Source organism: Lactuca sativa, chromosome 4 (genome assembly GCF_002870075.4).
Source record: "Lactuca sativa cultivar Salinas chromosome 4, Lsat_Salinas_v11, whole genome shotgun sequence".
In the NCBI taxonomy this organism is placed as follows: Eukaryota; Viridiplantae; Streptophyta; class Magnoliopsida; order Asterales; family Asteraceae; genus Lactuca; species Lactuca sativa.
Genome location: NC_056626.2, coordinates 132,874,461 through 132,887,905, shown reverse-complemented (window position 1 = coordinate 132,887,905; position 13,445 = coordinate 132,874,461). Strand labels below are relative to the sequence as shown.

The following is a 13,445-nucleotide window of genomic DNA, read 5'->3' as shown; positions in this document are numbered from 1 at the left end:
AAGCAAAGTTGATTGGTGAATCTCCCTTCCAGACCTCTATGGATATAGGCAATGGTAGCGAAAGGCATGCCATGGTCGAAAAGTTTGATTATAAGAGAAAGGCAAAGTCTGAAGTAGTTCCGTGTACTATTCCAAAAGAGTCAATTTGCTTTTATTGCCAAGAGAAGGGGCATTGGAGACGAAGCTGCCAAATTTACTTGAGAGATCTAAGAGATGGGAGAGTCAAGACGTATGGTTCTACTTCAGGTAAAATCCACTATTAACTCCATTAAGTTCCTGTTCTCTGATTCTTAATACATAATGTGATAAGATTACATTTGAATGTTTTGCAGAATCAGAGAAAAGAGAGGAAGCTTGATGGAAAAGCAAGATGAGTCTGATCACGAAGAAATGGATCACGATCGCATGGATTCGAAGATCGGATTTTGAGCTTAGAAAGTTATGATATATTTGTTAGGAATATTTGGTTACATAGTTTTTCAGTTGATTTTGCATTGTAAGGACATGTTTTCCGCTGCTTTTATGAATAAAATAATTTTTTTGATTTGTCTTATTTATATATATATATATATATATATATATATATATATATATATATATATATATATATATATATATATCCTTGCAATGAAATCGTTGTAAGAAAAACTGATGTTTGTGTATTTCTATAAATGGATATGATTCTTAGTTATGTTATTTATGGTAGTGTCACAATTTTCTAAGTAAGGAAAGATTCCCATCACCCAAGTTTCAATTGGACAGAAACTTGGAATCATATGATTTAAATCATGTGATGTATGGAAATCTTAGTACTTAGGAGATTAAGACTAATTCCTTGATCACACAAATATATGAGTCAAGTGAAGGACTAAAGGAATATAACACAATGTTGTGCACTAGTCAAGTCCACCACAAATAACAATAAGACTATTCGTGGTTATGCTTACAAGGTTAAGTGGAATTCTGAATCATTAAAAAGTTTTAATGAATGGCAGAACGAATAAGAAGAATCAATTAGGCAGAAAGATAAAAGTTTCTCCAATCTAAGAAGAAGGGAGAGTACTTTTGCATCGGATTTTATGATCATCTTAATGATTAAGAACCATATCACAATTGATCCTCTAAGGACATCTTAGTGCACTAGTATAGCTAAGAAGAGGAATCGGAAATTGTTGAAATGGTTAAATCAAAAAGATGAGCCATACTTCGTTCCAAAATCAAGTCTTAGAATCATACTCCAAGATTGTGAATTGAGTGACACACACTCATCAAATGTGATGTAGAAAATTGTTTTTCTTTATTTTGCACGTTTGAAATTGGTAAGTTGTGATGTCTTGGAGAAGACCAAGACCAACTAAGACCAAATGTGTGTAATGATTCGTCTTGATATAGACACACACTAACTCTTGAATATTTGTTTATCAAGAAATGTTTCTTGATAAGAGAATCTAATATGTCAAGAGGTCAGTGGGAGTCTGAAGATCTTGAAAAGATTCAAGAACTGATCAAGAGTAAACCTATTAAACACTAGCACAGGACTTGAGGTTTTTAACCTATTGTGTTGACGTATTCTTGTTTTTGTGCCAATCCAGTTGAGTTGATTATGCATATGAGTTCTATGAGTTCTCAATAGGCTGCATAAGGCAAGCACCTTATTCAATGAAAGTACATTGACTGGCATAGGTGAGCTGCTAGATAACTTGGAAGCAATGGTGGGACCCTTGATGGCAAGAAATTAAAAATGGACAAGTTTTGTCCATACGAGTTTGAATATTTCACAAATATTATGTTTCGATTATGGTTATGACAAATTCACATGGATAGGAACACATACACCATAAAATCTAAGTGTCATAAGGTTTCTCTCCTTCATGAAAATGATTGTGAGGAAACGCTTTCACTAAGAGAGATCTTAAGGAGATAGCGATTATGTAAATTGCGTTCTCAAATTCGATTATGATTACGGCATCCCTCTTCATAGTTCGAATTGTGAGATTTTACAATTCATCTAAACATTTGGGACTTAGTAAAATAAGTTCTGAATTAGTTTAGACACACATGTGAGCTGTTTAAGGAAAGGTGTGTGATTTTGAGAAGCTTAGATAAAGGCTTATCGAATCATATCGTATTAGAAACCATGAACTTGGGAAGTCAATAAGTACTGTTTTCTAGAAATTTAATTGGTTTCTAAATACGTGTCAAAGCTAGTGGGAGCATAAATGTTATGCTGGAATGGATATAATCATCATGTTAGTGGAAGCATGATTATTATTTAAGTATTGCAAGTTGGCAATATTAATTATAGAAAAACAAAAGTTTCACTTTGCAAAGTTGCAGGGGTAAAAAAATTGTTTTTGCTATAATTAAGGGAGAGAATGTTATACTTCGTTTCCAATCTAAAAAGCTTAGATCGAGAAATTTTAATTGAATTTAGTCAAGGGTATATTTATTATTTGAATTCTCAAAGTTCGATTATGATTATGGCATCCCTCTTTATAGTTCGAATTTTTTGAGCACACGGCAAATAGAAATATTCACTACAAGAAAAAGACCCTTTTACGACACGCAAATCACGATGCTCACTGATTTATGTTACGCAAAAGAGAGTGACAATAAAAATGTGTCGTCTGTTCAAAGAATTTGAGGATTTAGGTCACGTATTATTGCGTGCCCTTAAATTAGTGTCTAATGTAAAAAAAAAAAAAAAAAAAAAAAAAAAAAAAAGAAAAGAAAGAAAGAAAACATGGAGGGCACTTTATCTAAAACGTGCGTCCTCTGTGATTGTCGCTTTATGATTTTTACTAAAACGCGCGTTCTTGAAAGGGGGAAATGAAATCCCCTCAAAATTCTTAAAATTTTTAATACCCCACTTCAAGATCCCCTTCGTTCTATTCTTCCCTTTTCTCTGCAAACCCTAATCACGATACCATCTCTGCTGTATACCTCAACAATTCATATATCAGAAAATCATTGGGATAATTTCTAGGGCTTTTTTAAACACTCATTCGACTCTTTTCTCTCCCGCCTCCCCTGTCTCTCTATTTTGTGCTCTGATATCCCCCTTCCATTTATGCCCCATCTCCGTCGCCATCAAAACGAGGATATGAGACAGTGCTTGATCTACGATCGTCCAATCGTCGATGCCCGGTTAATAGGAGTTGAAAACATCATAACATAAAAATTGTTCTTAACCTTGCCGGACTCAGAAAAGCCGATGTGGCACATCCACGAGTATGAGGTGAAGAGCGACGTCCTTTTCCTTCCCGGCGTCCCTAGTCCGGTTGAGCGGCAAGATCGGGAGAAAGCGCCGAAAACTTACGGGAAGATGATTCACTTTTTTGGCAGGTGGATAGAGGCGATCAACTTCCCCTAGGTCTCCCACAGGTAATGATGGCTCTAATTCGTGATGGCTTTACCCTAATCTAGCTAAAGGTACAATTTACATTTCCTGATTTCCGCCATTTTTGATCACCTGCAACTTATGTAGAAACTCTACCGATCGATTATTATTACATATTTGGAGTCTCGCTATGGTGTTTTGTTCAAAAAGGAAAGGGATAACAGGGCGTATATGGAAGGTTTATCCCAAGGAATTCACTCAAAAGCACATGCTGATGGAGTTGGACTCAAAACTATTGTACGAGATATCAATTTGCTTTGCTTGGAGACCTGGTAAGGGTAATTTGGGAATATAGTCATCCAATTTCATTACGCCTAGTTGTTAACAATGGTTTATGTTAACTATATATTAACTTTTTTTGGTGTTTTTAGTTTATTAGGTTTGTCCAACTCATTTGCACCCACGCCTAGTTGAGTTTCTTGAGGTTGCTGCTAAGTAACTGGTATGGCGACAAGTATCAGTTATCTTTTTTATAAGTGTCAAATGTGCTTTATTTATTTATTTGTTTTTTTGTTTATCATCTGAATCATCTAGTATTTTTTGATGTTATTTGTGAAGGGATTAATAAGTCACTGAAAATAGTGCAATCACCCTGTGTAGACTTGCATGAGTTTGTCCTCAGCTTGTATCACCTCACACGGAGCATTTCATGCAAGCATGGCATATTGCTTTAGCCATGTAAGTCCCAAAATTTTTACAACTTCAACCTCATTTCCTTTTTCTTAGAATTTTTACTTAAAACATCATTTGACAATACTTAAATTTCTTAATGTCAACAAAATTCGGGATGATATTCAAAAGGAGGATGCTTTTCGAGGTCTCTGTGCAATGGTATGCATCTGCTTTTGTTTGGTTTTGACTTTTGATTTGATTTGAAGCAGAAACTTACTTATGTTTTTTTGGTTTGCAGGTGAAAGTGAACACATCAGTGGATTTAAGTTCACTTGTTTTCTTATGTAGAGCCATTTCTAGTTGGCATGTAAGTTTTTCATTTCAACTATTCTTCAACACACACACACAGTATATATACACGTGTCAACACCATTTCAGCATGCACACCTGATTTTTAGAGGCTAGTCAATAGTCATGGTCTAGGGTAAAATTGAAGAAATCAAGTAAACCGCCATCACCATTCAGCTCTATAACGACACCTCTCTCACAATCAGCTCATACCACAGAGATGCATCCTTTCATTCTCTAATAAGGTTTTCTCTCCTTCTCAGTTCTTGCTGCAAATTCGCTATGTCACTATCTGTGTTTATGATTTTGGTGAGTTCATCATGTATCTATATCCCTTTCCAGCAATCTATGCATACTTTTGTTTAACTTGCCTTTATTTTGTGTTCATACAGCTGGAATTTGCTTTAATGTGTGATTTCACTACATAATTTGGTTACGTAATTATTATACGATGATTTAGATCGCCGATTGAAGTTTGGGAACACCGATTAATGTTTTGGAACGCCGATTTGAACATCATTTGTGCGTTGGGTGCGTCGACTCAATATATGGTAACAAAATCTCACATTTTCCAGCAATTAATTGTGTATATCTTAATTGTAAGGGGTAGCATGTCTTTGACTAAGAATTGGAATCACAGTGTTACATGTTGCTAGTGTTAGAAAAAACTCATGAGCAGAAATTTTTTCATTCCCATTTAGCCCTTTATGAAGCAACCCCATGAGATCAGGATCCACAGTAATATCAGATTTTATCTTCTTTCCTTTCATGTCTGCTTCTGTTGAAACAAGAATGTTATAAACTGACAAAAAGAATGTTATAAAATAAAACTACTAAAAGAAAGTCAAATGTCAAAAAGTCAAACCTGGATTCTCTTTATCCAGAATTGGTGGATTATGATAATGCTTCCCGAAAATAGAAGCTTTTCTGAATTCCATTTTGTTTTTAGTAAGTGTTCCAGTTTTATCAGAAAACACATAACAAATTTGACCTAAATCTTCATTTATACTTAAGGATCTGCATTGAAACCTTGAGTTTGTACTGCTATCATACATGTGTTTGTCTTCTATCATGAAATAAGATTGACCTAATCGAACCAATTCCATGGTGATGTATAAAGATATCGGAATCATGATCTGAAACACAATAACAGAACTCAAAAACGCAAAAAACGTCTCCATTGGAATCCCATAGTATTTATACGGTTTTCCTGGAAACTTTCCCTTTATAAGATAGCTCTTTCTGTAATAAGGAATCATGTCAATTGCATCCTGATGACTCATCAGCCATAAACACATCCCAATAGCAACAACAAGACACAATATGAATAGAAAAACAAATAACCAGATAGTTTCTGAGTTCATTGCTTGTTCAAGTCTGCTTCTTTTTGAAGGGGAAATTGCACTATTTAGCATAGCTTTTGTCTCTTGTCCAGCATACACAACAACACCTATAACCCATTTTGTGTTTTTCACCTGACACCCACGTAAGATAATGTTTGATTGACTAAGGGAAACTATATGACCATTTAACTCTATTAGCTGTGAACTCATATATGTTTCTATTACGTTGTTCACATCTAATTACCCCTGATATTGACCCTAATGGCATTAAGGATGTTTCTTGTCTAGCATAACGTGTCTTTAAATTCGACTCTCCATCTAAATTCATGGTTTGTATGTAAGCAATGCCACTAGGATCACTTGTCCACATCAGCACCATGTCACAAGGGATTCTCACAAGAGATTCTTTGTTGTTCTCATTTCTATCTGATCTGTGTCTTCTCCAATCCTCGTATCCATCTTTTATAGCAGTTACTATGAGAATAAAAAGGAGAGGGAAGAGAGAGATTGTTCTTCCAAAGACTACAAGAGGAGGAAGCTGACTGAGAGTTGCAATGGCTAAAAAGTATATGTAAGCCACTTGATGAAACTGAATGAGGATATTCTTGGGTAGGAAGTTTATAAGTGTGTATTTGCTAGTGGTGATCTTGTTTCCTGCTGAAAGTGGGTTGGTCTCCAAATGGTGGCCTAAGGACCGGGTAATCTGTTGTTTCCTGCATTTACCCTTTCATCATTTTCGATTTCCTTTTGCATTTTATATGCTTATGAGATAATCTGCTATCAGACAAGGTGTATGCCTTGTTTCTGTTGGACCTATTAGTTTCCCACTATTACTGATTAGATGAGTATGGTAACCTGTAATCATGTATGCTTGCCACATAAAGCTGTATTTTGCCATACCTGGCTTACTTGCACCAACAGTTATTAAGCAAAAAGCTTGTAGTGGGTGGTTTAGTTTTGTTAGTTGGAGTTCACATGATCGTCAAAGTAATTTGCTTTAGAGATTTGCTGGAGGCTTCTGTTGGTATATGCTAAACCCAACATGCTATTAGTGTTGCTGTTCTTGTAATTGTGATCATTCGTTGCTAATACAGCTATGCATTTGAAATCAGAGGCTATGATTTGTTGGGTTGTTATTGGTAGTTTATTTCTTTATAGTTAGCTCTAAAATGATGTTTTTTAACTACAGATGAAAACAGGATGTGTTGCTCTTGTTTTATGTTTGAATATCAGTGTGGACCCACCCGATGTTATAAAGATTCCACCTTGTGCCAGGATTATAAGCAGACTACAGTTAAGTTAATTCATTGTCTTTGTGCTGAAACATGTTATAATCAATTAATCATTACAAAATTATATATGAGAATAAGTGCGGTTATATTGATTATTAAGAAGATATGAAAAGAACATGGACTGGCTCTTGTCCAAAAGACCTGAATGCCCTCCTCAAAAAAAGCTTAGCCTAATTGGAGTGTTATAAAGATATAAAAATGTAGCAATAGATAAGGTTGTATAGTTTTAATATTATTAGGAATGTGCAGATATGTTGGGCATTTTCTATCTATTTGGAAGCTGTTGCTATTCTCCCACAGTTGGTTCTGCTACAGCGAAGTGAAAATGTTGACAATTTGATCGGTCAATATGTTTTCTTTCTTGGGTATTCTCCCTTTTATATTTTGGCATGATATCATTATGAAGCTGGATAACCATGAAAAATGGTTTTTTAAATGATCAAAAATAGTATAATAATCATTTAGAAAATAGGATGCTATTAATGAAAATCTGTTTGTTTGCATTATATTGTTAGGGCATACCGTGCATTAAATATTCTCAATTGGATTTGTCGGTATCTCACACAGCCCCATTTCAATGGATGGATATGTAAGTTAAAGCTTTTCTCTTATTCTTATTGTCTATACATGTATTTCATTTGACTTTTTTGTTTGTTTGTTTGTTTGTTTTCAGCCTGTTTCTCTGGCTTAATACAAACAGCTCTTTATGCTGATTTCTTCTACTATTACTTCATAAGGTACTCAACCTCCATTCCCATTCTTTCTGTTCTATCTTTTACTTTAAGCATAATCATAATAACACAGGCTTTATGAGGAAGGGCATTTACGTCTTTACTCTTCGCCTGGGTGGCAGTGGGACAAAATTTGCAATTTTCCAGATTGAATAAGACTACTACTACATTACATGACCATGACCATGACCATTTAATACTTGCTTTCAATAAACCAAGTTTCATAATATTTATTCAGATCAAATGAATATTTTTAGGAAGAAAGACAAATAGGTGAAAAGTTAATAAGTCTAAGACAGGATTTTTGGTTATTATTCTTTCTCATTCTATACATAATAACTTCTGTGCACATTCCCCTTCCTTAGCTTATTATTAGCTAAACCTAATCAAATATAGTAGTTTCTTATTCTTATCTCATGTGTATGTGTACATACAATTGGAAAAGCAATTCCAAGCTTCAACTTCCAGCATGAGCATCACCTGCCTGGCTTGGCGTTTGAAGCTTCAATTACCAGCATAAGCATCACCAAGCTCCAATTCCCTTTCTACCCTTCACTTGCAGGTTGATGATTTGTCAAGAATGTTCATACTATTTTCCAAAAATACCCCATGGATTGGATCCTGTCTCTTGTATGTTTAAAAAGGTTTGTGATTTAGGAGTTGGATTCTATTTTTTTAAAGTAGAATGCAGTTATTTGTATGTGTTGTCATATGTTTTTATCTTTTTGACACAATGCAGCATGTTGCTGCTGAAGGCACAACCTTGGTCAAACAGGCAAAAGATGCTGCAAGTAATAAGAGATTGCAGGTTGATCCTGTTACATGGCCAATAATGATCTTTAGGGTCTGCTAGAAGGATTGGAGATTGCAGTTAAGATTCTATCTAAGACTTCACGCCAAGGACTTGATGAATTTAAGCTAGCAGTGTTTTACTTGATTTGGACATGAACCCTAAGATATCATATTTTGGCATGGCTAGAAGCTTTTGAGGAAACGAGACTCAAGCAAAAGTAAACACACAGAGAGTTGTTGGCACATAGTAAGCTAGATAATGCAATTGTATATAAATGAGTTCATTTTTTTATAACATTTACTCACTATTGGAATAATTATTTGTATTTGACATATTAGTGAAATGAATTATCTTTGTTATTTATGGTATTTTATTTTGTATTATGAGATTTTTAATGTATTATTTAATCTGACAATTAGTAAATCTATAAATAATACTTCTTTTAAACATTTAAAATTATGATACGCAAAAATGTGTGTCATCTTCATTTATGACAAGGCCTTTCTTCACAGGGGCTTTCTTGATACGCATTGCGTGTCATTAACACGTGCATCGTAAGGTTACGACACGCGAATGCGTGTCATCTTCCTTTATGACAATACCTTCCTTGATATGCATTGCGTGTCGTAAATGCGTGTCGTGATTGCGCGTCGTAAATGAGCATCGTAAATGCGCGTCGTCTATAGATGACGCGCAAAAGTGTGTCGTCTTCCTTTATGACAGGGCCTTCCTTGACGCGCATTTGCGCGTCGTCTGAGCCTTTTACGACATGCAATGAGTGTCGTAAAAGGCTGTTTTTCTAGTAGTGATTATGACGATATTATAGTAAGAAACTGGTAAAGTATCATGTTTTCATTATGAATTGCATCCCATACGCTTCGGGTATAGGATCGATTGCATATGCTATAATATTCGACCATTCTAAAATTTTCCAAATGCCTACGACATTTAGAGGAAAAAAGGAAATAGAACCGGTTTTGACTAAAAATAATTAAACAACTGCCAAGGACAATCTAAGGTTCGCTAAGGATTGGTCGCTTGTGGACATTTGAAAGTATAGTCATGGATGGAACATATTGACATTATTATGAATAGATAAGATTCTATTTATAATGAGTTGTCATATGGAAATTTTTCTATATTGGGAGTTGGATATCGAGAATCAATGTCTAGATTAGAAATTTTTATGCAAGAAGGATGTTCAAAGGAATGTACTTTGAATGTGAGACTTCACATCTATGGAATTGTCTTGTAACAATCTCCAATAGAGTATTTTAATTTCATTGGCCGAGTCATGGTGACTTTTGTGCCTTGACATTACGAAAAAAGACTGTTGCATAAAATGTTAGAATCTAACATATTCTAGTAGTGGCGAGAATTTTGTATTCTTACACTAATGGATTAGGAATTGTGAAATGAGTGTGATTGAAAATGTTATTCAATTATACTATTTCACAAAGTAAGAATCATAGGAAAACATAGTGTGCATGCTAAGAGCATGGGACAATTGTTGTTATAATTCAAGTAAGAAGTTGATTACCCAAAACAACAAATAATGAGTAATCAATATGGTGATAAATAAAAGGTGTTTTATTTATACTCAAAAGTTTGAGGCTATATATGATTAGTATTATTCTTGTGTTTCACTTTGCATGTTTTGACTTCCTGAATAATTAAATTATTATTCGAACGGTCCACAGTCGTTCATATGTTGGAAATAAGTATAAATGAAGACTGCCATGAATTGGTGTGTAGATTGTCTAAAATGTGTTAGACATAGCAAAGGTTTCCTGCAACGTTCATGAGTGCTTATGAGTTATGAATATGATTTGAGCATTGGATTAAACCCACGCTCACCTGGATCGCTTCATGGATTTTATCACGAGTGATTGGTGAGACGATAATATCTTATGTTCTTGAAACCGAGATGTGTGAGTTGTATCTTGCGAGTCGGTTACACATTGATAATATGTAAACGCACCAGTAACTTGGTGTTATAAAACGTATTGTTGTGTATGATTCGGTGAGTGAGTGCAAGCGAGCATTGAATCAAAGTTTATCCGTTCCTTTTACCCAAAGTGGGATAAAAGCAATATATGTGGGCCCCTCGATGATTTAGTGATGACACCCTAAGCGCTTGGCCAAGCCGGGACTAAGTTGATGTGTTCAACTGTAGTCTGTTATTAGTCGTCATAAATCGGAAATCGGGAAACAACACATAGACGGAGAGAATGATTTCAATCCATGTCTCATGTCTATACGATATCTAGAATGTAAGAGTATATGATCCCTTATCTAAAAGACATGCTTCTGATAAGATCAGAGTTGACAGCGGCTTTTGAAAGGTATAATTGCGGATCAGGATCTGAAGTCATACCAGAATAGTTATTAGACTTATCCAAGTAGGAGACTGTTGGATTAGTGTCTAAGTCCATAACTATTTTGGTATGTACTTGACCCGATGGTGCATGGTCCTTTTGGGTTGCATTCACCAAAGCAACTTGATAGGATGAATTATGGAGAGAGAGAGAGAGAGAGAGGATTAATTATGATTTATTAATATATTATGAGAATAATATATTAAAGGAGAAATCATAATGTTTAATTAATATTAGTCAAGAATTAATTTTGTGTCTAAAAGAGATTAATTAAACTTAGGGGACTGGAATTGTAATTATAAGATAATAACAATTAGGCTATGGATCACCTTGGAATATAGGTTGGACGAAATCTATGGGAAACCCATATGATTTTCGTCCAAGGCATGCTCCAGAAGGGGTCCATGGGCTGCTTAGGGCTTAAGCAGTCAAATTAGGGTTTCCTTGTTAGATAACCCTAATTGCCTACCTATTTAAAGAACCCTTGAGACCCAAAAACGTGGCTAATCTTTTCAAGAGGGTTTCAGGCCGATTTTGGTGTCTTCTCTCTCCTCATTCATCCTTATTGCTTATGGTGTTTGTGACTCCATTAGATGTGTGACACTTATGACACTAAGCTTTCAGAAGTCAATTACAAGGAGGAATTGATATTGTTATTACTACATAACAATCAAAGGAAATTTCTAAACCCTTAATTCAGTTCATATTATGATAGATCTAGGGTTATAGCTTTGGATGATTCAATTGCATGTTCATTATACAAACTAGATCCAAAGCTATCAGGGTTTGCATGTACACCATAGGAATGATGTATTACTCTAAACCCATCACAATCTACTCCGGAAACGCTCAAGGATAGGAGAGCAAGCAGCAACACGATTCATCGACTACCCTACCGGAACACCAAGGTGAAAAAAAGGCAACTCAAAGGCAGCACACCCAATTTTTTGTGCAACACTAGAAATCTCGGTAAAAGGAACTCCCACACCAATCAATTTACTTTTAAGCAAATTAATTTTCAGCCCATACGCCATGTAAAAACACCGAAGAATACGAAGAAGACAATTTACATTCTCTAGATCCCAATAATAAATCAACATGACGTCATCCGCATAAAAAAGATGTGAAGTTTCAACCCATGAGATCGAAAGTCCCTTAAAAGCATTAGCTGAATGGGCCCTAAACAAAGTGACATGGAGCCCTTCCATAGCCAAGATGAAAAGAAAAGGAGATAAAGGATCACCTTTGATGTGCACAAAAGTACCCACTAATTTTATAATTTATAACCTAACTAACTTAACTAACTAAAATGCACCTAGGCAGTGTACCTAATCGAATTATATAATAGTTGGGTAAGTCGGGTGTCGATCACAAGGAACGGTGTTGACTAATTAATTTATCTACTACTAAATTAACCTAATTACTAACAAAGGAAGGGTTTTTTTATATCTAATTTTGCAATTTTAGATGAACTTAATTCTTTAACACAAACTCAATCAATAAACAAAACACTTTTGTTAGTTTGAATCCGCTTTCACTCAATGGTTATACATTAGCTATGACTATTACTGTTGGTTACCAATTAATGAAGTATTAGCAATTTAGTTCTAAATCTACTAATTATTAACCAATTCATATAATTCTATGTATGGTCACACAATAGTTAACACAGAATCAATTATTAAATGAAATTGGAGCCATGTAAGATTGATTTGATAAACACACAATTACAGTCATAATATGAGTTCTCTAGCACAACTTAATTCGATGATTCAATTACTTATCTAAGATTGGTTTGATCTTAGCTCTAATAAACTAGTGTTCACTGAATTATTAGATATTCAAATTCATACAGATTTGTATTCACTAACTACACAGAGCAAGAATTTAAATCAATCAAATATTTAAATTAAACATGCTAGGTAAAATCAATCAACACACATACTACCAACAAGTAAAGTCAAATCTAATGCATTAAAACCATGAGTTCCAGCTTCATCTATCTAACAGAAGCAGTTGGATTTAGCTGGACATACTAACAACTAAACAAACAAAAACCATAATCAAAGACATGTTTAAGTGTACCATTTTATAAACCAATTTATGAACTTCTTCTTCCTTGGTGTTAAAACCAACTTCCAGATCTTATCTTCCTCTGAATTTCGTCTATATGAACCCTTCTAAGCCAGCCAAAAGTCTTTTAAATCATAATGGGCAAGGGAATTTATAGTTTTCTGATTTCCCGAGTTCACGTCGTGAACCATAAGGATTCACGTCGTGAATATGAGATAACCGTGTTTGGAAAGGACTCTTCCACCCGCATGCATATCTTCTAAAACTCTCCACTCACGTCGTGAACCATGAACTATTCACATCGTGAGTACGTCTTTTGGGTGATTTTCCGTTCTTCTTTTCTCCAATCCTCCAAAGTTCCATATTCTGTCAATTTCAGTCCCTATCTTCGAAGATGCTTCTATTTGGCTGCAAAATAACAATTTAAACTCATAAGTACCATTATTCTATGCAAATGACCAAAATATTAATAGAA

At 34.8% G+C, this 13,445-nt stretch overlaps 1 protein-coding gene and 1 pseudogene across 1 annotated transcript; both read left to right on the top strand.

Moving 5' to 3' along the window:
- Window positions 1-3,070: 3,070 nt before the first annotated feature.
- On the top strand, window positions 3,071-4,788 carry LOC111921519 (oil body-associated protein 1A-like; annotated as a pseudogene).
- A 1,778-nt stretch (window positions 4,789-6,566) lies between these two features.
- On the top strand, window positions 6,567-8,199 carry LOC111921518 (ER lumen protein-retaining receptor A-like). Its single transcript, XM_052770990.1, has 6 exons — window positions 6,567-6,662; window positions 6,893-6,952; window positions 7,245-7,360; window positions 7,511-7,584; window positions 7,669-7,732; window positions 8,163-8,199. Exons 1-6 carry the CDS (start codon window positions 6,567-6,569, stop codon window positions 8,197-8,199), a joined length of 447 nt encoding a protein of 148 aa, XP_052626950.1.
- Window positions 8,200-13,445: the final 5,246 nt, after the last annotated feature.

Coding starts and splice junctions, on each gene's coding strand:
- LOC111921518 (XM_052770990.1), top strand. CDS start 6,567: ATGTATGCTTGCCACATAAAGCTGTATTTTGCCATACCTGGCTTACTT. Junction 6,953..7,244: donor TCAGTGTGGACCCACCCGAT/GTTATAAAGATT, acceptor AGGAATGTGCAG/ATATGTTGGGCATTTTCTAT. Junction 7,361..7,510: donor CAATATGTTTTCTTTCTTGG/GTATTCTCCCTT, acceptor TTATATTGTTAG/GGCATACCGTGCATTAAATA.